The sequence below is a fragment of the Megalops cyprinoides genome, chromosome 23 (assembly GCF_013368585.1).
Source record: "Megalops cyprinoides isolate fMegCyp1 chromosome 23, fMegCyp1.pri, whole genome shotgun sequence".
NCBI classification, from domain to species: domain Eukaryota; kingdom Metazoa; phylum Chordata; class Actinopteri; order Elopiformes; family Megalopidae; genus Megalops; species Megalops cyprinoides.
Window position 1 is genome coordinate 8,589,002 of NC_050605.1, and position 27,616 is coordinate 8,616,617.

General features: G+C 44.2%; 1 protein-coding gene and 1 long non-coding RNA gene across 3 annotated transcripts; one reads left to right on the forward strand and one right to left on the reverse strand.

The window, feature by feature from the left end:
* The first annotated feature begins 2,813 nt into the window (after positions 1-2,813).
* Positions 2,814-4,602, forward strand: LOC118770152. Its single transcript, XR_005004545.1, has 3 exons — positions 2,814-2,893; positions 3,254-3,297; positions 4,538-4,602. It is a non-coding gene; the product is annotated as an uncharacterized LOC118770152 (long non-coding RNA).
* Positions 4,603-10,866: 6,264 nt separating this feature from the next.
* dennd6b (DENN/MADD domain containing 6B) lies at positions 10,867-27,401 on the reverse strand. 2 transcript variants are annotated; one of them, XM_036518094.1, is made up of 20 exons: positions 27,188-27,401; positions 26,637-26,675; positions 26,409-26,451; positions 26,043-26,155; positions 25,514-25,594; positions 24,894-24,999; positions 23,317-23,396; positions 22,630-22,692; positions 21,942-21,997; positions 20,892-21,014; positions 20,205-20,300; positions 19,967-20,061; positions 19,492-19,557; positions 18,618-18,682; positions 17,202-17,291; positions 16,419-16,472; positions 16,004-16,113; positions 15,267-15,369; positions 14,320-14,394; positions 10,867-14,187 (listed from the first exon to the last, which is right to left on the reverse strand). In XM_036518094.1, the coding sequence occupies exons 1-20, from the start codon at positions 27,341-27,343 to the stop codon at positions 14,065-14,067; spliced, it is 1,737 nt and encodes a 578-aa protein (XP_036373987.1). In that variant the 5' UTR covers positions 27,344-27,401; the 3' UTR covers positions 10,867-14,064. The 2 variants fall into 2 exon arrangements, with proteins under 2 accessions (XP_036373987.1, XP_036373990.1); XM_036518097.1 differs by lacking the exons at positions 10,867-14,187; positions 18,618-18,682.
* Positions 27,402-27,616: the final 215 nt, after the last annotated feature.

Below are 27,616 nucleotides of genomic sequence, written 5' to 3' on the forward strand. Positions count from 1 at the left end.
AGAGGGAATCGGCACCTCAGAAAACCGGAAGCCACCGGTAGAGAATCTCTACTTTGCTCAGGTCAAACATAAAGTCACACCGCAACGTGTTTGTGTGTGGGGAGGGGGGGTATATGAAAAGAATGAATATTTTAATACATAAATTCTTCCATTTCTTCACTTTATTAGACGTCATTGTGATGAATGTAGGCTTATATTTATAACGAGATCAAGTTTAGTATTTACCAGGATTTTTGACTGGGTCTCTGGTCATCGAATCAGTTCTACACGATGGGTAAATTGTAGGTACTGGCTCACTAACGCTCTGAACTGAAATTTTCTCGCTTTGTTCATGCATCTCATATAAAGATGCAGGCTACCATTATTCTACATGCGACATTACACTCATTCCAACAAAAAGCTGCTCTACCAGTGTGTTGAACTGTAAGCTATGCATCGAAAGTGGCCAGAGTTTAGCAAAATGAACATTTCTCACAGACATTGGTGAGATACTGACGCGTTGACACACGTGTTGATACTGACGCACATGCCTTGTTTTTATATGTAAAACAATACATCTAAATACAAAAACTGAAGAATTATATAATTGAATATAACACTAGGCTGTTGATCATATTTGTACACAACTTTGGTCTATAAATATTGTGTTCAAAAAGTGAGTTTAATCATGTAAACGTTAGGTTGATGTTTTATATATATATGGTTTGTCCAGATACTGTAACATTTAGCAAATATATCTCGAAAACGGCGAGTATTCCAAATTGTTGCACCACCCACGTTTCATCGGAAGAGAACATGAGCCACAACATATTACTGACGTATTTCCTGAAATACTTACTTCACATTTCAATATGTAACAGTTGAATATGTCAAAAGACAGTGGATAAACGTTACTATTCGTAACGACACCGACAAACGCGATTTTCAGGCAGACAGAGGCAGAAATAATTTTATTCACCTGTATCACTGCACGGCAAACTCTCGAAGCCCAGCACCTGCTGTCTTCGTGAGATAATAGGTTACGTAACACATGAAAACATGAATAGCAGCATTTCAGTAAATACATGATGAATGTTTGTTATGTTAACACACACATCCATATTTATTCATATCTTAATAATTAAGAACAAGAAACACGCTTTTGCTTGTAGAAGGAAAAGGTGCTCACAATATATCATTTTTCTTTATTTTAAAGATGTACTTTGTTCTGTGCAGTGCCATTAAGATTAAAGGTGTATAGGCTACTCTTCACAAATAATGGATTTTATAATGGTTAACGAGAAAACACAAGGGTCGGATGTAGTCATATCCGTGTAGTTTTTTTTTTTTAGGTAATACCTCTTGTGGCAGGGATTACACTGAACAGTACGCTTCCTGATCTGTTTTCTGAAGATTTTGGCACTTCTGCGTTGGACTTTCCCCGGCACAATTGCTCTAGGTCCGTCAAATGTTTCAGTTTTCCTTTGTGAGCTGCTTTCTTAAACTCAAACCTATCGGTTCTATCGGTTTGAAGATTGTAGATCGCAGTTGTAGATTATCAGTTGAGCATGAGATGCAGTGCTCAGAATTTAAGAAAACCACTTTTAGTACATTTCTGCTTGACCACTTTGGACTATAATCCTGCAAATATATTCATTTTGAGTCAGGTTTGAGCTTCTTGACAGGGAACCAGGTTTCTGGCCAAAATGTACTGGAGCTGTATGTGTTTCAGTTCATAACTCTATCTGTCTTTGCAAGGGGTCCAGGTCCTGCTGATAGTCAACTCCGAAAAGAAGAAACCCCCTACCATAATTCATAGTTGGCATGGGTTCTTTATCAAAATAAGCTTCACCTTTTTATGACAAACATAAAGCTGATGAGCGTGTACAAAAAGGTAAATGCTCATTTCCTTGCACCATGAGACAATGTTCCAGCTGTCAGTCATTGAGTAATTCAAGCTGTTTTCTTACTTGCAGTCCAACCATGTATGCAACTTTGAATGGATCTTTTTGACACTTGAAGACACCCACTTGTTTAGGAGGTGTCTGAATATTATCTCTGGAACTGCAGTTATTATCTCTGGAACTGCAGTTCCCTCCTGAATCACTTTTTTGACAGGCCATGATGGCAACATAGACACGCATCTAGGCACCCTCCTGGCAGGGCTGCCACTGTACCACTGACTTTAAACATTATATGCAATATGTATCATAGTAATGGACACAACAGGGGCAAGGTGTTAGATTCAGCTTTTAACAAATTCCTTCACAGCCATCTTACTTTGCAATTACCATTCTGCATTCAGATCTCATTAGACCATAGAAGAAACTTCAGATTTTCAGGGAAAAGCCATACTGATTCAAAATGTGATCATGAATTACTTATGAATAAGTTATTATGGGGAGCCTTCAAGTAGCAGCAAAAAAGGACAAAAAAACTTTTCTTTCAGCCATCATTGTATCACATAAGGTGATGCGACATTTGCATCTCAACGCGCTATCTGCGGGCTGTCTGTATTTTAAGTTGGTTAGTAAGTTAGTAAAGTTAGTTTACCTAACTAGTCTTAAACGACAGAGCGGCCAGGATTTGTATGTATTATGGCAAGTTTGTCGGCCGGGCCGCGACATTTCGAAACAATGACGCTGCTCTTTTTTCTTCATTCTTTTGTGGTTGTTTCACTGCCGCAGGTAAGCACTCAACACGTGACCCGGTTCAAGTTCACTATGCACGCACAGGGCGGAGGTATTGTTAATAAACACCCAAGGGACATGAAAAAATACAGTCTGGAGAAATACACCTAGCACCACTGAAGTCAACATCAGGAGATCTCTCGCCTCTGTGTGAATGGGCTAAAATCTTCGCAATGAGTCTTCAAGACAGTGCGGGTTTCCGAACCGCACTGACCGACGAACAGGTAAAAAAAAAGCTTGTTTCGAGACCGATGAAACATATGATCAACTGAGGCAGTCCATATTGATATTGATGCAATGCCAAGTAATGTAGTAACTTTCAACGGCCGACAGTATATCTGCTCACTGTTCTCAGTTGCATGCATCGTCACCTCAATGCTCGGCTTTATTTTAATTTAAGTTGTTTGCAACCTTAAGGACTGTGCTACTTTTTAATGTAAAATATATTTTGAAAGCAGCTGGATAGACATATTAGAAATCCCTTAATCGGTCAGATCAGATCTCGGTTATCTTAAGAACATGCCTGAATTTGTCAAACATTATGATTAATTTCTTTTTTCCCTTGCAATCCTGTTTTCATTCAGATCAGTGCGCTATCAATAGTGTACGTATCATCACTGTCATTAAGGTAAGATACATCTTTGCCTGTTTTGTGCCGTTGTGATCATCCTTTGTGCAGGATGTACTATACTTCATATATGTTTGAAAGATTATGTCATAAACGAAGACCAAGCGTCTGAATCTCTCGATTCGTTTCCAGACCACATTTAATGGAAATAAGAGTCACGATCATTCGGATTTTAAGATAGTAAACATTCAGGTTGAAAAAAAGTCCAAACATCTTGACCCTTCAGCGAATTCCCCAAAAGTCCCGGTTTGTGACTGTTCACGTCACCGAGTTTTAAGGATTGTTGCTCTTTGCACTGGCGGTTCTTCAGACACGAGAGACAAACCAGTAGAGCGAGCAAGTCACGTGGATCACAGTCCTGATTTATGTAACTGAGGCATAGCAACACAAGTCAGAGCTACAGCATTTATTTAGTCAAGCATGTAGATGGCTATAAAGGCAAACTCTTATTATTTTTTTCCTTCGGAAAAATTTTGCAGCCAAGACTCCATTTTTGACAAATCACATGTTAAAGATTTCAATATGTAAAAATTTCAAATTTTACATATTTGAAATTGACATAGAAATCAATAGAGATGCCAGAGTATTTGTCAAAATCCCCCCTGCCCACAGTTCAGCACCAGTATGTCTGGACAGCTCCTCTAGACCCCAAAACAATTGCTCCATAGGAGAAAAGTAATCTGGATATGTGTCTCTGCAACTGCAAAGCATAGAAGCATCTGTTCAGAAAATTGTATTTATTTATATTTGATTCCAAAATCTGACAAAACTTTGGACACCAGCACTGGCAAACCAAAAACAATCAGGCAAGCCAACAAGCAAACGATGTCTCAGCAACGATAAACTAATTCTTTCAGATTTTAAATTCTATTTCTTTTGTACAAACGTAGTTATTCCATTAATATGTGATTATGTTGCTGAAGTGAAAGTGTGTCATTCTGAACATTTGGCACTACTCTCATACAGTAATAATCATGCAATAAATTAATCACATTGTTACCTATGGAGGCTTCCTGGTCAGAGTCTCATCAAACAGTAGGTAAGTAGGTCAGTTTTATAAGGTCATGGCATGGATATCCCAATGATATCGCAATGGGTGCGCTGTTTTATAAACCAATATCAAAATAATCATAATTCTTCACCTTGGGGTTGGCTGTGATTGCATGTTGTATAACGCTTTGTTTAATACACTTGGCCTGTAAAAGATGGGTAAAGGAAATTCTTTTACTTTCTGTTGCAGTTTGATTGGGAGTTTTTCCGTGGTGGTGGTGTCCATCATCAAAAGGCGGTATCTGAATGAACAGGTGAGTCGGAGAACTTCATCACTTCCTGCACTTTTAAAGGGCACAGAGGTTATTTTCTGAAAATTATGCACAGGACGCCATTCCGATGTAATTACCATCTAATTGTAATTTCAGCTTGAAAAAGTTTTATGGTTACTGGAAAAAAAAAGTTAAGTATTTCAGAATGAACCACTGAGGAAGTGTTTAGTTGGACACACCAAGCTCACACACAGTAAGTGGCACTTGTGATGATTTACGAATGATTTATGTATGATGGCCCTTTTGAGTTATAAACAGTTCTAACTTACAACCAAAGTCTCCGGGTTTCGTTCTGTCAAAGAAAACTGTATGCGTTTTGAAACCTCCTGATTGGTAATCGTTGGCTTCTTTGATATCCAAGTAGCCAGACAGCCACCCCATCTAAGCAGTCAACCTCATTGCTCATTCATGTTAGAGGACAGGGGAAACAGACACAGGACTGCTAAAGCTGCCTTTCCTGCCTCCACCGTGGGAGACATTCCCATGGTGTCCGGCAGTTACGCCTCTGCCCAAAACCCGCTACAGCTACCGGAGAGCTCAGTCCATATCTCTCTCTGTGTGGCAACACGTTCAGAGCTTTATTTGCCCAGAAACGCGTTATCAAATCAGGTCCCCTGTGCGTCACCGCTGCGTGACTGCACAAAAGATGCAGTGAAAGACTCACATTCAGAGTGGTGCTCCGACCACATCTTCTATAAGGGCTTTGAGACAGATTGCTCAACCGACAGATAAATAGCTATCAGGCTTGAGACTGTTCTTTCTTTAAGGGGTTTCGGCCTAGGACAAGAACACGGCAGAGAAGTCTACTGAGAAAGTAACTTGACGACAGTGTGTTTTTCGCGTTATTGGAAAGGGTGTAGTAAGCGCCCAGTATCAGGCATGAAAAAAAAAAACACTAGGGAAAAGGAGGGAGAGCAGAAAATGTTGTTCCTGGGAGTAACATTTTGTCCCCATTGGTGGAATGCTTCACTGTGATGTCCATAATGCAGTTGGCCGTTTGGTCTGTGTGTGTTCCCTCAGGCCCGGCCGCTCCTCCAGCTTGCTCTCGCTGACTTCCTGGCATCAGCTGTGCTGCTGGGGACCAGCGCCATGAACTTTGTCCCATACAGCCTTCTTCCCAAAAAGATCAGCATCTGCGAGCGTGGACTTCCCCTGTCTCTGGTACTTGGGCTGCTTTTCTTGCTGCCTTTCGGTTTGTACAGAAAGATGCGCTGTCACTGGTTACATGAGCAGTGTGTTATGTCATGCTCACGCGGTACCCAGTCATCTCTGTGTTTTATGTGCATTTGGGTCAATAAAAAGAATAAAGAACCCCCAGTTGAACCCATGCAGGCGTTCTTGGCAGGGACAAGCACAGGTATGGCAGGTCATAAAAGATGAGTTTTAGGGTGGGAAAGAACCAGTGTTCCCGATGTTTCTTTTACAGACTTTTTACTGCGTCTCCTTTCTGCTGATCATGGTCTACGCCTATGAGTCGAAGCGGGCAGTACAAGGGTGGAGGGAGAGGTCGGAGGATGAAGAGGATGGGCAGGTGAAATGCTATGCTCTGGTAGAAAACTGGCAAAACAAACAAATCTTGTCATTTCCAACTGCCTGTGCAAGTGCAGAAATATCAGACCTTACCAAATACATTTCTGGAAAACTCAACGTTTTAGCATCTGTTAATCCAAAAAATCTTCCCAATCCTTCTTTTTAAAGGCCACAAATTATGAGAAAGCCTGACACAATAACTTCAGATTAACCACTGGCACAAATCAATTTGTCTGTCATACCTAATGCTAATAGATTATTTATATTCTCTCTTCTCTTTCTATACCCAGTTACAGAGTGGAACGAGAGGGGGATTCTGCCCTGGGTATGCTGTAGTGTGGTAAGCACTTTTTGCCATTGTAATTGGATTGTTGCAGTTACAGCTTAGACTACAGCATTCCCCTTTGCCCTACAGCAAACCTGATTGTGTTGTCTGATTTGCCAGGTTTGTTCCCATGGTCGTCTACTTCCTGTATATCTTTACGGAGGGCTTGACAGAGGGCAGTATATGGACAAACTCTGGTGAAACTGCATCAATGGCAGTAATAAACAACGACTATGCCACATTTTGCACCAGGTATGTACAGCTTCCCCCAAAAGGCCAGTCTTAAAGAGAAGCATTAGGATGGCATGGACATCAGGATTTTTTAGGAGATGATCTAGGAATGATTTTCCCAGGCTCCCATTGAGCTTTTTCTATGATTTAGGTGTTCAGTGTTTCAATGGCCACAGGGCATCAAGCAACTGACCAAACCATAAAGTGTAATAATAGAAGGTTGTACTCCTCCTGCCCAGCACCCAGCACAGAACATTGATTCATATGTTTAACTGGCTTGACATTTTTCCTTCCCCTGTCTCACAGTTGCATCTTGCTCCTGCATATCAGGAACGACACCTGTCCACACGTGGTGAGTGTTAAAATGAACAAATCTCCTCCAACCTTCACAGACACTCAAAATACCCAGTCATACAGCTGGACATATTACTGAAGCAATTCAGGCCTAGGATTGTATCCTGCTCAGGGGGGCATTACAGTTTCCACACATGTAACACTCCTTCCAAGCCTAGTTTCCTCAGGTCCAATGGTCTGTACCATTATTGGTTGCCACACTCTCTGTTTTTATACTAATTACTTCACTGAAGCTGTGCTTTTGAAAGACGTGTTTTTTTGTGTGTGTTCCAGGACAAGGGGCATGACCTGTTTGTGAAGTGCTTCGTCTTCATTAGTGTGCTGTCAGGGCTGATTTGCTGCACGGTAAGTACTTCCAAATAGTTCCGTTTTGTTAATGGACCTTGTGGGATAGGTTGAATATGAATTTTACAAAGCATTCATAAGAAATGTTACCTCCATACTGTAATTTATTCTGGGAAAATTGAGACCTCCGGTGGTAGAAACATATTTACCCCTAGTCTAAATAGCAAACTGTGATAGCAAACTGTGTTATACAACACCATGATGAATGACCCCAGTGTGCCAGTTTCCTCAGAACAGATTTCTATTGATATATTTATTCATTCTTTTAAAGGGTTTATAACATTATCTCATACATCCTATATTATACATACAGTATGTATCTTTGCTCAGCTCCTCAGGAATATGGAATGTACATATTTGACTTACTACTAGGGCCATTATGATGAGATGACCGATTGGTTTCAGTTACTGCTGATTTTGATTGCCTAACCCCTGAGTGGGGGCGGGGCCCCTTACCTCTCCCCTCCGCAGGTAGTGTACTACAAGGTGGGCAGCTGGTACAGGAGGTACAAGGAGGGAAGCATGTATTTGGTGGAGGGGGACGGGTTTGGAAGGAGACATCTAAAAGGCCTGTACTCCACCGTCCGCTCCATGGTGCTGGTCCTCATCATCTGCTGGACCCCAGGTCTGTGACCGTTCTCTCCCTGGGGTCCCGGGGAACCTTCACATGTACCACATGATCACACTCTGTGAGCGACTGAAATGACAATGAGCAATTTACCGCAAGAAATTAGACTAGGGTACTGAAAGGGTATTGTGCAGTGAACAAATGACTGACTTTGAGACAAGGTGCTTCTCTTTTAGGATTTGGAACAGTTGTTCAGTGCATGTGTCAGTTTATGTAACGATTACACAGCAATTATTTAATGACCACTGTGCAGGACAGTGGCCCAGATCCCTCAGTGGCAGAATGGGCTGGGTCTGTTTCCTTGGGGTAGGGTTGGGTTTGTCAGCAGAGCGTCCGCCTCTCACTGCTCTCAGCCATCCTACGACTCATCAGGTGACTGTCAGCTGCTCATTTGATGTCAGTGGAACCCTGCCTATCCTCTGATTGGTGTGTTTTCTTCACTGTGATGCACTGTGGGAGTCATGGTGTGAAAAATTATAAATGCAGCATTGTGACTGTTTTGGAGGATTGCATTGGCTATCCCAAGTGCCCCTGCATAAGGGGGAAAATCATTTAAAAAAGCAATGATTGTGCTGTTTTATGTTGTCCTTGAACTTCTTGTGCGAAGAAAGGCTTCCACATTTTTTCCATAGTTTGATATGATGCTAATGGCATTAACTATCAGCAAAGAAACAAAAACAGCAGAAGTACAGGTTTCACTTTAGCCATTTTTTGCCTTACATTTTATGCTGAAATAGTGTTTTTTTTCTTCTTCCCCACAGGTCTTATTCTTGTGAGCCTGTCATTTGTGGGGGGAAACTCTCAACAAAAACTCTTCCCTCTCTATATCGTACAAGTAAGTACTAAAATAATAATTACATTTACATGCAGCTGTAGGGCATTATAATCTTCCTAAGATTCACATCAAAATACTCAGATGTGAATGTCTCAGTGTGTATGATCTGGAGCTATATTTCTGTAAAGTCTGGTTGATTGGCAGTGTGAAGAAGTATTCAGGGTGCAGAATCATAAAGTTATAGCTGAATAGTAAACTGCTGTCATCGCTTGTGTCATATGTTCTGTACATTCTTGTGAACGAGTTTGTCTGCTAAGTTAATGATAATGTGGTGGAGCCTGAATTCTAACATGAACCTTTTCAGGCTCTGACGGTGTCCCTTCAGGGATTCCTGGACAGTATTGTCTACGGCTGGCTCCGGCGGAATTTCCGGGAAGCCGCGTTCGGGGAGAGGATGCCACTACTGGCCACGCCCGCCAAAGCTTTCTACGACGAATCGCTGACCATAACGCGCTAAGAACAATGGGGAGCTACGATTTGTCAGGAGAGGGAGGGAAGGGAGCCCGACCTCACTGACACTCTTCTCCTCAAAGGGGGTCCGAACAGGTCACATTAAGGAACTGTCCTGTTTGTGTGACGTGCGTTATGGATAATGATTTTGCACCTTCAGCATCCGCTGGGTGATGTGGAGTGAATTGTCTAGCATCTTTTTATATTTGTTTTGTTGCTGTTCTTTAGGAATTCCAAAAATATGCTAATTTCCCAGTGTTCCAATTGGCCAAAATACAAAATATAGGGGAGTAAGTGTCATTTTTCTTTCCAAGAGATGGCTCATGAAAGAATATGGGATCATTCCAAAAGCTTATCTCCGAATATGAAGTCTCACAAATCAGCGAATTTATGAAGTCTATGTCTGTGTGCGTGTACGTCTAAAAGAGTAACTGAAGTAGCATTGTGTTGCTCCGGGCTCATGTAGGGATAGTTTTTAACATCATCTACAAGCACTCAAAATACCTCAGTGTATAGGACATTGTATTTATTTGTAACTTCATCATATAGAAATTCTTTGTTAGTAAGAATGGATGCTCCTGCAGCATGTGACCAAGCACTTTCCCTTTCATCATTTCTAAATACGGTGCTGTGTTTTGCCCTGCTCATAAAGTGGTATCAGTATTCCTTTGTGATACCACAAGCGATAGCCACAGTGTTTTATTGTTCGGCTTCCCATGTCTGCATGACCTCGGGGCTGTCGAAGTCTGTGGTAGAAAAAAAAAATAAAACAGAACGGTACCTGAGTACTTTGCACTGTTGCCAGGATGAACAGGGCACTCATTTTATTAGTGGGACTGAACGGTGACACAGACGGAGCGTCTGGAATGGAAGCATCGTGACCCTGGGAGGCCAGTTCTGCTGTGTCATAGACTGAGCCAGTGAGGCGTGTTCAGGATTCGCGGCGGGGTGGGTGGGTGTTTGGGGTGCGGTAATTGAGTCAGATGACCAGACGGTTGCCTTTCACTAACTCCAGCAGCAGGCAGGTGGTGGACGATGCTGAGGAACAACAGATGTACTATCTTTATGGCCTAGTTAAACTTTAAGAGCGGTCAATAAAAGAGACTGAAATATGTGGAGGTAGAAAAGTACCTCAGGTAATGGGCCACCTGTCCAGGGATGTAGATGAGACTGTCATTTACAGTGAGCGTGTGCTCTACAGGAATGAGTTCTAATACAACATTCCAATGATGGATGATTATTTAGCTGCCTAGAAGGCCTCATCTTAGGACCGACTTCAATATAAATGAAATTTTGCAGTTAATCTGTGTATATTGTTGGATATTTAGTGAAGGAGCTTAGTTTAAGTACCTTGTTTCAGGATGTGGTACAACAGCAGTGCCCCACCTGGATGGCTAACTTTATTGTATGTTGTGTACTTTTATATTGTAACCCAGTCCAGAATAAAAAAAAAACTATATTACCATTTCAACACAACATCATTTCTTTTTCAAATTTTATTAGCAACACATTTTATTTTTCCACATCTTGTAGTATTGACAGTGCCAGTCTAGATGAAAACCACCAGATCTAAAAGAGTAACAATTTCCAAATAAATAAAACAAAAATAATAATTTAAAAAATGTACACAGTCTAGATTACACCTATGCACTTCAAACACAGAACTAGTTTCAGTGCGGGCAGAGTCATGTGACTCTGGGGTTCTAGAGAAGCACTGGGATGTGGGCAGCAGTTGGTCAGGGTGTCCTAGCCATCCTGGCGTCAAGGTCAGCTTTGACGCTTGTGCGGGCCGGGTATCAACCGGCGCCCCGCGACACCTCAAACCCCCACGCTTCACTCCAACGTCACTTTTCACATCAACACCACAACCGGAACAAAATATATCAAGTCAAACAGGCACCCTTCATACAACAAAATAAAACTAACAAAACAAAAAAACCCCATTCAGACAGAGGGGTCTATAGTGTCTCACTTCAGTTTCCTTGTTATTTGTGTGTGTGCGTGCGTGCCACATTTTGCTTACCTAATTTCTGAAGAGAATTAACATTCACACATACGCTTTACATCCACAAAAGCAGCTTGGACAGGTGCGGATCTCTGGTTGGATCAGCACGGCTAGCTTTACTCTGGTGTGGCTCTGTCTGGACACTGTACTGCCCACTGCTGTGCCCCCCTCACCCCCTAAGATTGGCCTGCATTGCACATGTATTCTAAAACACAGATTTCCTCTCTCTCACACACATGTATACACACAGAAAACTCATCTGTCGTAATAAAGTCTGCTCAGCGACAATGGATTCACCTCAAAAGCAGCATATGCAGTAAACTCCTTTTAAATCCAGGTTATGGTCATGGGGAAACTTACTTGGATAGTCAGAGAAGGTCATCTAAAAGCATTTGTGCTCTCTCAATGGAACGGGTTCACGACTGATGCCAATATGATTAACTCCGTAAAGAGCTGAGGTTGCTACTTAAGCCAAATCATTGTTAAAATGTGATATAAATCATTACCGTGGGTAAATTAGGCCAACATTGATCCTGTTTCACAAATTGCTGCTCTCTGCCTTGAATTTGCATTATACAGAAACTGAAGCTCTTTCATTCTAGAAATCAGTTCACACATTGTCCCTGAAGTCAAAAAACAAAGCGGTCACAACTCCAAATCTCAGACTGTCCAGCAGGCAGCCGGACGTGTGATTAGCCATCAGGAGGCCGGTCGATGCGCCCATTAGATTCCAGCCTTTTCTTTCCTCCTACACTCGTCTACCTGTCGTAACAGTGATAACGACGAGGGAGGTCAGATACTGCAGGGAACAACGGCTCACCCCGTGCCGCGTAACTGTAGAAATTACAAAGGATTTCCACCTGAAGTGTGTTTCCACAGGAGCCTTGTGTACACACCCTCCTGAAATCCAAAGCTCAGATGAACCATACAATCCGTCAGTGCTGTTTCAGACAGCACGCATGCATGTCACGACAAGATACTGCCCTCCTTTACATACACAGTGCAGTCATACAGCTGCTTGATTTTTTTTTAAATTCACATAGTCATGGGAAGTAGACTCTATTTTGCATACCCATACTTTTAAAATGGCAGACTGTTGATGAAGCAGATTCTTAAGCTCCAATAAAGGCTTAATGCACCTAACGTATCAAACCATGTAAAGCTAATCAGACGCACAGTAACTAACTAAATCAACAAGACATGGTTTTTACAGTGCAAAACCTTTCATCTTGGTGCTGAGCTTCATCGAATTTAAGATTAAAAACGTAGAAATAAAAGCAGATGTTTAAACTCCACATATGCCCTCATGGCACTATGTCACACAGTGGCCACTGCCACGTCAAGCTGGTTACCTTAAAAGCAATGGTGACGTAATACTCCCTATCTGTCACATAAGGCAGAAACGCATGGCTGAGAGACAAACACCGCACCACACAGTACCTAGGTAAGGGTTACACGACACCACTTCGCAACACGTCAGGGCAGTGACTGCAGACATATTGGAGAGCGTTTTTAAAATAGTTTTCGCTATGCTATTTTTCTCAACTTGTATACGAAGCCTAACTGACTAACATCTAGGCCATTTTCTTTGTGGCGAACAAGCCCTCCAAAGAGAGAAGCAAACAGTGCTAACATTCAAATTCTCTGCCTACATAGAGGATGGGGTGCTGAAACTGAACACAAACACATTCAATGAGCTTGACTGATGAGGTATATGAACTAATAACTCAGACGTCGTGACACTGATCGCCAAACTCTGGATAGGCAAAGGCAGACTTTCATTCACACGTTCAGACGTCCTGGTAGTTATGGCTATGTCTGATCAACATCAGTCTTGGAGATGAATATACAGTAAGCTTCAATATTCACTTCGCTACATTCTACACTGTGAACCTGTTGCTCATTTAAGGTACCTATTTGGGTCTAAAGGAGGATACCGACGTTTTAAAATGAATATAAAGAAAGCGGTAAAATGACGAGATGAATGCCATTTCAAGAGGTACGGCAAGGGACTGGCGTGGGTAAGGGCTCAGGGGGGCGTGGCACAGAGGAGTCCTGGGTGTCAGAAAGCACCGGCATTGGACGGTCAGTGCTGGTGTAGTGTCAGTGTTCAAGCTGTCAGCTCTGCAGAAGTTCTGGAGCGGTCCGTACTGGTGCAGACAATTCTGGACCGGTTAGTGTTGGGGAAGGTAGCCCTGGAGCAGTCAGTGCTGCAGTGCTGGGGTTGTCAGTAGTGGAGCAGTACATCTTGGGGAAGTCAGTGTGGGATCAGTCAGTGCTGCAGTGCTGGGGCAGGCAGTGCAGAAGAGGACGATGCTGGACCGGTCAGTACTGATTGTAGCAGTCAGTTCTAGAGCAGTCAGTGTTGTAACAGTCAATACTGGAAAAGCCCACACTGGAATAGTCAGCAATGGAGTAGTACTGAACCAGTCAGCGCTGGGATGGTCAGTGCTGGAGTAGTCAGTATTGGGCCAGTCAGCACTGAGGTGGTCAGTATTGGACTGGTCAGTACTGGAGTGGTCAGTATCAGACCAGTGTTGGGGAGGTCAGTGCCAGAGTAGTCAGTATTGGAACAGTCAGTGTTGGGAGGGTCAGTATTGGAACAGTCAGTGTTGGGGTATTCAGTACTGGAGTAGTCAGTATCAGACCGGTTAGTGTTGGGGAGGACAGTCCTGGAGCAGTCATCATTTGAAGAGTCAGGGTTTGGGGTGGTCAGTGCTGGAGTAGCCAGTATTGGACCGGTCAGTGGCGGTGCAGCACTGCTTGCAGGTCTTCGGGCAGCGATCCAATGACTGTCTGGATGTAGTTCTCCAGCTTCTCCAAAACTTCCTCCTTTACTGGCAGCTGCTGCCGTCGGGCCTTCATCTGGAAGACAGAAGGAGAGCCGGCAAAAATGGCCGTCATCATCTCCACAGACTACAACCACCCAGCAGAACTGAACAGAGCAGCTGGGGGACTCTTTATGTGGGGTGAGGTCATCGAGACAGGTTAACAAACCAGCTTCTCTCTCAGTTTGAGGACCAAGTCAACAATCTCCACTTCAGACTTGTCTTTGATCCAATCCAGCAGGTCCTGTGAAGAGGAGAGGCAAACCATTGAAACAAGATGTGAAACAGCCATACTTTCAAAAAAGAGCAGGACAGAGTTTCCCTTAATCCTGCCCCCTAACACCTGCCAGTTGTAGTACTTGGTGTTTATTTTATATTTTATATGTGCGATGTGTTTTGGATTCTGTGATCAAGTGACAGATATATGGTACTGCTACGGACTGCTACGGACAGCTCCATCACCCCATTCCTTCAGACGGGGTCTGAAGACGCACCTCTTCAGACTCTACCTGGACTGATCCAGTACACAATTGCTGCCCCCCCCCCCCCCCCCCCCCCATCAGTGCTGTTGTAAATTGCTGTGTGCTTTTTGAATGGTTTCTTGTTGCCGCCTTTACCCTGACACTCGCTGTTTGAAGTTATTGAAGTTTGCTGTTTGAAGGTGTATCGTATTAGTTGCCCTATACGCTGTAGTTGTACAAATCAGATAGTACTGTGTCCTCAAACAGACCTTGCTCTCAGCTGAGAACTACTGTCTCATTGTGGAACTGTACACATCCGGTCCCCGTACTGTCGCACTTTTGTACGTTGCTTTGGATAAAAGCGTCTGCTAAATAAATAAATGTAAATGTAAATGTAGAATACTTGGCTTTGCTTGTCTACTCAGGTTGCACAAGTTAACTTGGAGCTTGAACAGTGTTATGTTCACACTCACTGGTGTGGGAGTGTTGTTTGCCTGGTCTGACACCGTTGCTCATTCAACTTTGAATGGATACACTCATGTTCTATTGTGCTGGAAGTCGCTCTGGATAAGACCGTCTGCTAAATGAATGTAATGTAATGTAATCTGTCCCCAAAGGAAGGAGCTCACTAACGCTGAGGGGCTAGGATACTCACAGCCTCGCAGATGACCTCCAGGTGAAGACACTCCAGTTTCTGTGTCATCTCTCTGTGGCGGAGACGATACCACCCGTCGAAGTTCGGAGACCTGAAGAATCGCCTGAGAAAACAAGCACGAAGAAAAGCAACATTTTTATTCATTCTTTTACAGGGACATTCATCCCTCATATGCTCCAAGAGGGAACGGTACTAAGCTTGCCACAGACCACGGGTGTCTAACTCAGCTCCTGGACCTCTTTGCTTGTGCTGTTGTGCTCCAGCTTCTGCTTTTGATTACTTCATTAGCTCCATCATTACTCACTTTTTCCATTTTTTCATTACCAATGCATCACATGACTCCACTTACATCACAAATTACTTGACTAATTAAGGGAGCTGTTTGGAACAAAACCAAGGATACCCTTCCAAGTACAACGTCTGACACATCAGCTTTAGTCGATGACTCAAAGGCATTACTGCACAGTTTAAAAAAAAGAAGTCAGAGGGGTTTTGCATAAGTCCATGCAGTGATTCGTCACTACTGACATTCAAGGCAATTAGGACTGATGAAGACCACTTGTGGGGGTCAAAGCATTCATGTGACCAAGCACTCGGTTTAAATAAATCCGTTGTCATTTGGAGTACAATCGCAGGCATGCGAGTTCTGTTCTTTTCAGAGCGCGTAACAGCCCTTGAACTTGGTACCTGAGGCTAAGAGATTGTGGAGCGCTCGTGCATTCAGCCTGTCTGACTACCTGTACAGCCCTATCCAGTCGCCCTTGAGCACGGAGGTGAGCTGGGGCCCTGCGTGGTCCAGCGTGCCCATGAACTCCTCCTGGCTGAAGGGCCGGATCTGCGGAGGGGTCTGCAACACACACCCACCTTCGGTCACTTCCCTTCTGCGTTAACAAGACCACGACACTACAGCCCAGCAGCATTAGAGGGCGCTGTGGAGCACGCTTTTTAGGAAATAACCCCAGTGTATAGTATTATATGCAACCTGGGTTAGCTCACATTCAGAGAGTGTGGAGCACAGGAAGGAGCATGGCATCTGATATAAAGTGAGGCAAATAAAACGCGGTGCTCCTGGTGGGCGACACCGGGAAGCCGTGAATTTGAATCATGTATTTACAGTCAAGCCAAGGACATCACAGCTGACGTTAGACCTACCTTCCAGGGAGTTACAGACTTCTGCAGGGGCATCAGGCTGGCCAGGTAGCGTTCCTGCGGATATACAGCAAGTGTATGAGACGCAGAGTTCGCAGGGAACACAAGCTTCAAACACAGGCAGACTCAGCAAAACACACATTCACAATACCAGTTAATTCCGCCCTCCTGGGAAAAAGCACCCCAATGTGGCAGCAGTGCAGACGGCTACAGAAGAACGGGGCGCAATATTTAGCACATACTACCGTGACTTACACAGCCAAGCAGACCTAAAAAAGGCATGAAAATACTTGAGCGTTTGGGTTTTCAGATCATGCAATGTATATTAAAAGCGTATGGCAGGGTAAGAATTAAGGAAGAGTGCTGCATCAGTTGTTGTGGGGGAAGACAAGCAGGCCTTTTTATTTTGTCACTGTGGAGGCCTTCCAAGATGGCATTAAACCAGTCCCATGATTGTAACTGGATGTGGGAAATCTAATAATGTCTCACAAACAGCAATAATTGTTTCCACCGGCCACAGACAGCATAGCAGTGAATCTGACCAAGGAGTTTTATAGACCAACATGCAGTTGTAGACCAACAAGGAGTGAATACGATGGAGTTCAAGTATAGAGGGGACAGTGTGAATTTGATTTCAGGAGAAAGAAAGAACTGTATGAGGATGATGGAGTTCAAGTATAGGAAAATATATAGAAGTATAGAAAAAAACAGTGCGAATGTGTTGGAACACAGGCATAGAGAGTACAGCACGAATATGATACAGTTCAGCTATAGCACAGTTCTCACCAGTGGTATAATGAAGCTCTGCGTCAGCTCTAACAGGTGTCTCCTCAAGATGGCGCTCTGCACCTCCGACGGCCTCTTCCTCTGGATCCCCTGAGAGGCAGAGAGAGAGAGGATCAGGGCTCCACAGCAAGGGAAACAGACAGGGCAGCTTTTTCTCCCTGCTAGGCTAAGGAAGGTCAAGGCTTTGAAACACAGGCCACATCTGCCTATAACAGCAAGACCTGTGGAGGCTAGAAACAACAACCTTTAAAGCTGAGGTATGTGTCAAACTTCACTTCCTGGCGCATGGTCAGGCTTTAAAAGCCCTTTTAACGCCTGGCAGAGCTGTCTAGATGTATGAGTAAGGACAAGAACGCCGTTGACGCCTTGGCCTCGGTTCAAGCCGTCAGAGACCCAGCAGCTGGGTGGCAGGGAGAGAGAGGATCACAAATGTCTTAACTGTGACCTTGTCAAAATGATCCTCATCGATGGACCCCAGTTCCCTTTTTCACTGAAACTACAGATATGACACAAGGAGAATGTCCATCAGGATAGTCTCATACTAACAGCTTTTAACATATTCAGCCACACTTATCCCGATAATTACTGTGAAAATGACAGAAGACATACATTTTCAAATTATTTTACTGGCTAAGCACAACTAAGCAAATATAGCTGACCCCGACGCCAAGCAAAACCTCACACTAAAAGCATCAAAGAGAAAACTGATCCATTTTTATGCAAGTGTCATACTTTTTTCAGAGGGAGTGAAACAGAGGTGTGTGTGTGTGTGTGTGTGTGTGTGTGTGTGTGTGTGTGTGTATGTACGTAACACAATGGTGATATAGGAGTTGCTGCAGTACAAAACCTCACATTAAACAATCTGGGAGGGATGGAGGAAAAACCTATCCAAGATTTAATTTTCTCAGGAAGTTTGTCATGTGGTGAGGAAGTAACCACATTAGCCTCTTGGCTGCACATCTCATTGAATTCAGCGCATTGCTTAGACGGTGGGCTGAATGCACTCAATAATTCACAGCCGAAGCTGCCGCTGCCGCTCCCGGAGTGGAGTAAAGTCAGGTCTTCGGAATGTTAATCTCCCGTTCCGAGTTCCATTTGGTTTCACCCCGCTGAACCCAGATCAGTGGCTCCTGAGTGACTTGAGTCAGCAAAGTGCTCGAGTGCTGGCTGAGCCCTACAGCCCCGGATTTGAAAAATAACCGCCCCTGTGTGCAGACTGCAGAGGTTGTCGCATTGAGGCAAGCCCAATATTCATCCAAGGATCTCAAACAGGGATGCTTAACCGGGAAAGACCATAATAAAAACCCAAGTCACCAAAAACATCTGCAATGGGAGCTTAGAGTGTAGGGACAAGCTCTTCCACCACGACTGCAAAACTCACTCTCACTCAGTTCAGTTATGAGACCATCTGCTTACCTTTAAAAGCCTTTTAATAAGTGCCTTGTCTTTGTGAAGAAATGTTTTGTATGCCGTATAAACACCTGAGAGAAGCAGAGAAAGACATACAGGGATTATGATAAGCACATTTATAACTGATGGACATAATATAAAGTCACATGGTTCATGGTTTCTGACAGAGCAGGTAGGCAGGTTATGAGCATGAAGTAGCTGGGTTTAATCCCAGGTAAGGCTGGGCTGACTGCTGCCATAGCCTTGAATAAGCTACTTCACATAAGATACTTTTGGTAAACATACTGCTCTATAAATGGGTGCTCATGACACAATCTAACCTATGCAAATTGCCCCGGATAAGGGTTTTGGCTTAGCAAATAACCTCATAAAAATACAATGCACCTTTGTCCTGATGTTCGTGCAAACTTTGCTTTGTGCCATTTTACTGAGCTGCAATTTCCAAGGTGGCCACTAGAGGTCCCATCTATGCATTTGTTCTCCTCAATGCAGAGTAAAGGCAAGACAACAGCGAATTTTATTCCATAGTTTACTGAAGCCTAATAGTAGGCATTTCAAATTTCAGATGTTAAACAGAGATGTCATAATACAGCCTCTCAACTTGCTTTGATGGCAACAGATACTCAGAACCTCACTCTATAGCGACACCCACTGATCAATGTCATTAGTAAGGTAACATTAGAACAAACAGGCAGATTGCTCCACTACATATATTGTACCTAGTTTCTGTTACTCAGCATGTAGATGACCCAAAGGCTCACAGAAACAATTGACAATGACTGCTTTAATGTCCTTGCCACATCTTACTCAATCAGAAAGCTTGCCATTACACCAGCAGTTAACTTCCAGAAGCACAGCAGTAAAAGCCACCTATTTTTACCTGGTTTTGTGTCAAGGGTTTTCAGCTTTGCCAGCTTCTTCACTTTGACTTGTTTCGGCAAATCACCTTGAAAAGAAGGGGAACGAGGAGTCAGGAAACAGCACTGAAGCTAAACAGCAGCTAGCAAGAGAGAGAAGTCCTCTTCAGCCTCACAGAAACCAGCCGCACGCCCTGGGCTTGCAAGCGGAAACAGAGGTCCTGATTCAATTACATTTCATATCTAATCTGATTAGGTTTCTGCACTTCGAATGAAGCGGAACGTTTTTGCTACTTTATGTATAACGTATAAAGAATATAAACAGGACTTAAATGAAACTTGTTTGGTTCACACCACTTGAGAGGTGATAGCGTTGCTGTTGGTTTTTGGCAAACAGCGCTTGTTTTGAGGTGCAACCACTTCAAAACAACCCAGTATTTCCGGCGACAACGGCACAGAAGCTCTTCAGGAACACAGGAAGCCGGCCGCCCTGCTTACCTGACATCTTAAGGTCCCCCAGGCGGACGATGTGAGGCCAGTGCTGGAAGGTTTTGATGAAGAACGGGTTGGTGACCCCCAGGATCACGTTGGGCCTGGGGCAAGGGGGGGAAGCCAGAGTCAAATGAGGTCAGAGGTCAGAGGTCACGGAGATCAAAAGCCCTGAAAACACCGCGCGGGTATTCGGCGAGCTCAGGGGTGACAGAGCACAGAGACGGGCAAAGAAGGGTCCACTCACGGTGCCTGCGTCCTGGAGGTGTACTCTTTGAACTCGCTGTCATGGATGGTGAAGTAAGGCCGGTAATCACAGCAGTACCTCAGCGGAGAGATGGCACTGGAGAGGGAGGGGAAAAACCAGACACAAAACCACTCAGTTCAGCAGCAGCAGGGACCTGTGATACACAGAGCTTAATTCACCACCAGTGGGACGAAGCTCAAAATTCCATGGGGTGCCGTGGTCGGACATTTGAGCAAGCTGCTTAAACTATGCAGCCAGAGCAACTAACTTTTTTTAAAACTTGGGATACTTGGTGCATCAGCAATACAGTGGAAACTTTACATGAGAACATGTCTGTCCAAATGTCTATCCAATGTGTAGACTCCATTATGGTTTATGGCACCATTGGTGATCTGGTGAGCGTACATTTTATTGCGTATAGGAGTACACTTAAGGAGGAGAATTTAACAAGACTTAATGCAAAAGACGGGTATAAAAATGAAACGTTGGCCCTGTATATTCTGTGTGTGAAACGTTCTTGTACAACTCTTTCTGCTTTGCTACATGCAAGCACTGGACAAGTGGACACAACCATGCTGCTGTGTACTGGCTCAAGTCCGTCTGTCCCACCACAGAGAACTCCGAGGGTCTGTCATGGCCTGAGTGCCCTGGGACGGGTCGCAGTGTAAACACGCCGATTACCTTTACCTGACGAGGGCCAGCACGGTTTCCGAGGAGACTGTTGGAGAGGGCGCCATGACGACCACCGGCTCTCCCAGCAACATCAGCTCCCAGAGCATCTGGATGTGGATCAGGACGGACTGGAAGCACCTGGGGGACATTAGGAGCGTGTCACTTAGTGCCCCAATCTGTAACCCTGGCAACAGCACCAACCTTCAGGATTTCTGACAATCTGCCGGAGATTAACAACCCAAAGCACTTTTGATCACACATGCACACACAGTTAAAGCGTCAGAGAGTATTGATCTAGAAAAATAATAAAGATAAACTGCTGATTACAGTTTATAGCTCATTACAAAATTCATTACAGTGCACCACACAACAGAGGAATGACAGCAGAGTTCACTCTACACCCTTTTGCTGAAATATTTACTTGTTTTACCTTTGCAGCAACATCCAAAGCAATGGCCTCTAAACCAAAAAATTCAATACATCAGGCCATTTATACAAGGCATACTTCTCACCTAATCACAACCTACAGGAACCTCTCTAAATCTCTGGTCCATGGCATGCCTGTGCAGTATTTTACATCTGTACAGTGTTTGCCTTTTGTATATAATGTGAATAAATGTTTACAAATTTCCATGAAATTGGAGAGTCAACAACCTGCACGTGTAATCTGAGCTGCACTGATGTACTAAGGGACCGGGCCAACTCCGCTGATCGGACACCGGCCAGGGGAATGATGGCAGCCGAATGTGCGCGCGTGTCACACACACACACACACACGCGCACACACGCGCACACACACAGACATGCATGCGCACACGCACACGCACGCGCACACGCACGCGCACGCGCACGCACACACGCGCACACGCGCACACGCGCGCGCACACACACACACACACACACACACACACACACACACACACACACACACACACACACGCAGAGGGGCGAGGGGATCCCTGGCTACAGACCGACTCCACAGACAGTGAACCAGGAGCCCTGTGCAAACATGCCCCCGTGCATAAACAACGCAGCTGTGCAGCAGCAGGGCTCCGCTGTACTTACTTAAACAGATCCAGCTCGTGCACTGTGGGCAGGACCATGGGAGCAGGCAGCAGGTTCTGACACCAACACAGAGAGATGTCACTGGGAGTATTCATGGTAACAGCGTCTGGCAGCGTTATTTCTGATGCCGAAACCTTTGGTTTTACAGAAAGAACTACAGATGTGAACAAACAGAACAACATCAAACCCTTCCATGTAAATCCACTGGGTATTTCAAAGCCCAGAGCTACCTGAGGACTTGGTTTAACCAAGCACACAAGAACACCAAGCCAAGTGCTGTCATCATCATTCTCCAAGTCATTTCTATCTCTTTTTCATGTACAGCTGTAGCTAAAATGCAAGAGGTAAAGAAACGAGAACAAAAGTGTGGAATTTTGTTACAAAAGTGGGGACAAGTGCATAAATTCTGATGCATGCTGACATATTCAGAAATATATGTCAAAAAATAAAAACACCAGAACGTCACACTGGTACAGGGATGTGGACTTGTGACCAGTCAGTTACACGTTCAATTCCTGGGTTGAGCCCGACTGTTGCACCCTTTATAAAGTTACTATAAAGTTTCACTAAATATCCAGCTGAACTGTGTAAGGAGATTATCTCAAACTGAAAGTGCTGTAAGTCTCCTCCAGCAAGGGTATCCGCCTGCCAAATAAATGATGTAATTGTTAAACACACATGTACACACCTCCTTGTGCGACTGCTTCAGAGGGCTTCCTCCTGGTTTGTCGTATTTTGAAGGAATCCTGACCTGGAAGATCAATTGAATGTGAAATTACAATTGCTTCTCACTAGTATGCACATCCTTCTCACTTTTCAGAACACGGTGTAACACTGTGAGCTGAAGCTCCAATTTTATATTATAATCCTTCTAAGCATGTCTCTGTATTGCTGTAGGGCTAGGGTTAGGGTTGGAATGAAGGTTAGAGTTAGGGTTTGAGTTAGAGTTAGGGTTGGGGTTAGGATTAAAGCTAGGGTTAGGGTTACATTAGAGATAGGGTTGGGGTTACGGCTAGGGTTGTAGTTAGAGTTAGGGTTACGCTAGGGTTAGGGTTGGGGTCAGGACTAGGTTTAGGGCTGGGGTTTAGGGCTGGGGCTAGGGTTAGGGTTAGGGCTATACTTAGGGTTAGGGTTTAGGGTTTAGGGTTTCTTTTCTCTCCATAGCAAAGCAGTGTAATTGGTTGAAATAAGCAAACAGGTTACTCATGATAGCTCCACCCATTTAAGTGGTCAGGAAGCCTCAATCTCCCATCACTCTTGAACAGATGTAACACGGGTAAGCTCTGTATCGCTGAACGAGCCGGTGACCATCTGAAATGCAGTGCTGTATTCGGGGCCTGGGGTGTGTTCTGGGCTCCCAGCCATCTGGTCCTACCTGCATCACCACTCCCATGACGGGCAGGTTGAGGGTCAGGCCTGGCACCGGGGCGGGCCACTGGTCAATCTCATTACACACTGTGGAGGGAGAGAGGGCCAGAAACGAGTGTGAGACACCTACCCATTGCTTAGCAGTGAGCATTCAGCCTGGCAACCACAGTTTTGTGATTTCAGTTACGACTTTCCATTCAGAAGTGGATCAGAACCTCTAGTGAACACTGAACTTACAGCTGATCGAGGCCCCACTCCAAAACTGTATCTTGAAAAAGGCACCAATGCCGGCTTGTATAAGAAAATGAAACCCAGGTGAAAGTGTTTGATTTGACGGTGCACGTGTTCATAAATCTGTCAGATCACTTGGTGTGTGATTAGCACCGTATGTCCAACCCAACACCTTCCCTGGGGTTCACTTCAATTTCTTAACGACTTTTTCCAAGAATGCAATTCACTTCAAACTACAGTTCAGTACACTTCTCAAAGAATGACTGTAAAGCAACCTATAACAGCCCACAGTAGTCTTTCAAAAAATCAATCTTAAGACTTTCAGAGGTAAGACACCTTTGTGCATTTATTACAAGCTGTCATGGGAGTTATTGCCCTTCAGTAAAACCAACACGTCTCTGAACGCGAGAGAGTGCTCTTGAATTTCCGCTTTATTTCTGTCTGATGACAAAGCAGAGGCATCTGAGGTCTCTAATATGATGATTAATGAATGCAGCACTTTGCCAAACCACAGCAACACCTCACTAGGCCAGGGATCCCTGCTCTGTTGGAGCGAGCACTGCACTTTAGAGAGGCCACACAACACTTCCGCCCTGCAATGCACGAATGCCGTGTCCAAACGCTGCTTCACAGGGCTGATACAGACACCATTTCATAAGCTTCCAGTTGCACAATAAATTCTGTGACATTCTATTAAACAAAGACTTTATAAGTTAATGTATTTTATATTTATTCTCCGTAAATAATTCACCTACTTAGCAGAGGCCCCTAAACCCCAGTGACAAAAACAGCTTGCATTTTAAACACCATAGACAAACGCATGTGGATACTGAACAGAGGAATTCCGCAGTCGCAATCTGCTTGGGATTCAAACCTGACAAGTTCAGCTCCCTAAACACTGTGCCAGACTACCATAACAAGAGCAGACCACAGCCAACAACAAGTCTCCAGGGAACCACATTATCCTTATAAGGGGTGGCGCCCAAATGAAATAAACCAAATCTATTGAATCTTACAGGCATTACTGTGGAACATTACTCAGTGGATTCGACACCAGCCTCTGGATTACAGAGGGTTTGTATCCCAGACGGAACACTGAAATCACAAGCGATTCATTAAAAACCCCAGCTGTCCAAATGCAAGAAGCAAAACCAGTGAAGTCATATGCAAATCGGTAATGTGATTTTCATATACTCCGTAACTCCCCGAAAACTGACAAGTAACCCGGGTGCGTTAGTTTGAGCTGTCGTTAACTGTGGAGCTGCAGCAAATGCAGACACATGATGACTGTCCAACCATGGCCAAAAAGTAAATGAATAATGAATTGATGAAGCACTCGACAGTCCGTCTCACCTGCTTCCAGGCAAGGCTCCAGCTTCTCAAAATACTCAGGGGCAATGAGCTTCAGCAGGGACTGGAAGAGGTTGACATAGGGCAGTCTGGACACCAGCACCAATGACTTCAGAGAAAAGACAACAACAGCAGGGTGGAAAAATACACACAAATAGGAGATAAATGTCAATGGCTGACCATAAGCGAGACATGAACGACATTGCATTACATGACATTATTTGCATTTAGCAGACGTTCTTTTTCTTATCTAGAGCGACTTACATCAGTTACAATTTTTTTTTGAAATGTTATCCATTTACAGAGCTGGATATTTACTGAGGCAACTGTGGGTTAAGTACCTTGCCCAAGGGTACAGCAGCGGTGCCCCAGAGGTAAATCGAACTGGCAACCATTTGGTTACGAGTCCTGCTCCTTAGCCCCTATGATACACTGCGGCTGAAGGACTTCCCTCAAGGGGTTAAAAGAGGCTTGTGTTCGCTCACAGGCCTCTGCTGAATGTGTAACACAAAACTCTACAATCTCTCAGCTCCCCAGGAGTGTCGCTGACACATTGTTTCCACTGAGGGGGAACGCACGCTTTTGGTCGGATGCTCTTGAGAAGCACCGGCTGCTGTGCGTACCTTTTGGAAGTACCCTCTTTTGACGGAGCCATCCTTGACCTGCCTGAAGTACACGTATCCGTAGTAATGGGCTGGCTCTCTCTACAATGAGGGAGACAAGCGATGTTCAGAGACTCAGAATTGGCAGTGTATGTGCAGCACATAGGCACCCCTTTTCTCACCGCATCTGGAAAGTGTATCTGTGCATCTGTGACTAAGGACCATCCATGCAAGGCTTGCTGTGCTCGATTATAGCGCATTGTGAAATTCATTCAAATGGACATGCACTTAGAAAAATACTTTTTTGTGATATAATTTATTCAATTCTACACGGCGAGCTATCTTGTTTATCTTTTACAAATCATGCATGTATATAATTGTATACTCATTGAAGCAGGAGTTGTGTTTCTTGGTTTGGTCCAGATTTGGTTCCTTGCACAGACACAACAGCACTGCCAGACTGAAACCTTATGGTTTCAAGTGCAAACCACACCTCTCTGATATTTCCCACTAAACCTGTGGTGTTGGGCAGTGTGCTGTTTATCCTTACCTGCAGCGTTCCCGGTGCGTCTCTGTTGTAAGTGTCCTCTTCTCTGAACCAGGAACCCTTCTGCCCCACTGACTGTCGCACTCTGAAGCTGAACTGAGTGTCACCGAGGCATCCTAGGGGACACAGAGAATCCAGCAAATGCCATTCCATGCTCAGTCAATGGCCACGTAAATGAAACATGCTGGTTCATTCAAACACAAAGACACGTGTGCAGAGACTTACTTCCGTAATGTCTGCCACGACAGGCGATTCAATCGGTAAATCATAATCAGATTAGCGCAGCCGCTGATGATTCATGCAATACAATCACAATGTTGAACTGGACAGCCTCTCTATTAAACAACCACTAACGTACACTTCACTTACCAGAATAGGAATCGGGAAAAGACAAGTAGCAAATGCTCGTTTTCTGTGGGACATAAATGAACGAAATAACGTTAAAAGAGCGGCCACAATCTTATATTACATTTTACCTATATGTGAAAATGGAAAATCCTGATAGCGGTGCAAAAACAACTGGATTATGCTAGTTGGATTAGTTACTCTAAAGTTATTACACTGATGTCATAGCTACATTAGTAAGAACTTGCTTACCTCTTTCTCTGTAAGTTTTACATCGTGCGGATACACCAGCTGAAACAGACAACAAGCGTGAGTTACTCACATGACTAAATGCGTACATCCGTGCAGGGTACGTTTGCAAACGACTGCAGATATATATATATATATATATATATATATATATATGTGTGTGTGTGGCTATGTATATGTAGACAAGATAAGTTTTCAGGTAAGACAACCTAGCTACGTACTCATGATGCCCAGCCGCACTAATGCAGGTGATGTTACAGCTTGCCATATGTTTTGACACAAGAAAACATACTCTTTACTACACTAGCCAGCTAGCTAAAAAGACAGCTCAAGAATGAAATGTAGCTAACAGGGATTTATCATTTACTCATCCACCCCTTACCCATGACAATATCAGCCTTTTTAGGAGCTACAAACAGCCAGCTAGCCAGCTAGCTATTTCAGCTAGTTACCATAGGGTCAGTGGTTAGCTGGCTAGCAAGCTAGTCTAACTAGCAAGTAATGCATTTGCAGCTGGCTCAGGTATGCTAGTGTGGTTAGCTAGCAGCGGCTACCTCAATGGCCTGCCCGAGCTCCAGGTCGAACGTTACGACGCAAACACATTCCAGCCATGAGGAGAAGCGGGCCCACGGCAGCCGCGTGGCGAGATTCTCGGCCCCTTTCTCCGATTTATTATAGCCCTGGCTTTCGGTACTGTCAAATGGGTCCATCACGCCTCAGAATGCCATTTCCTCATACTCCAGACTGTTGTTTGGGGCTGTCACTGACACATCCATGACAAAGACAAAATCCTCACAGCGCCCTCCAGCGAGGATGACTTACAGCACCGAGTCCCGGCACGACAGCTGTCATTTGGTCGCATAAAGTGTTGCATTACTGTACATAGTAACCCAACTAGCTGGCTAACTGACTAGGCTAGGTAACTTAGGTACCCATCTGTCTACACGCTGAGGTTCGTGTACGTTTTCTTTTTATTATATTTA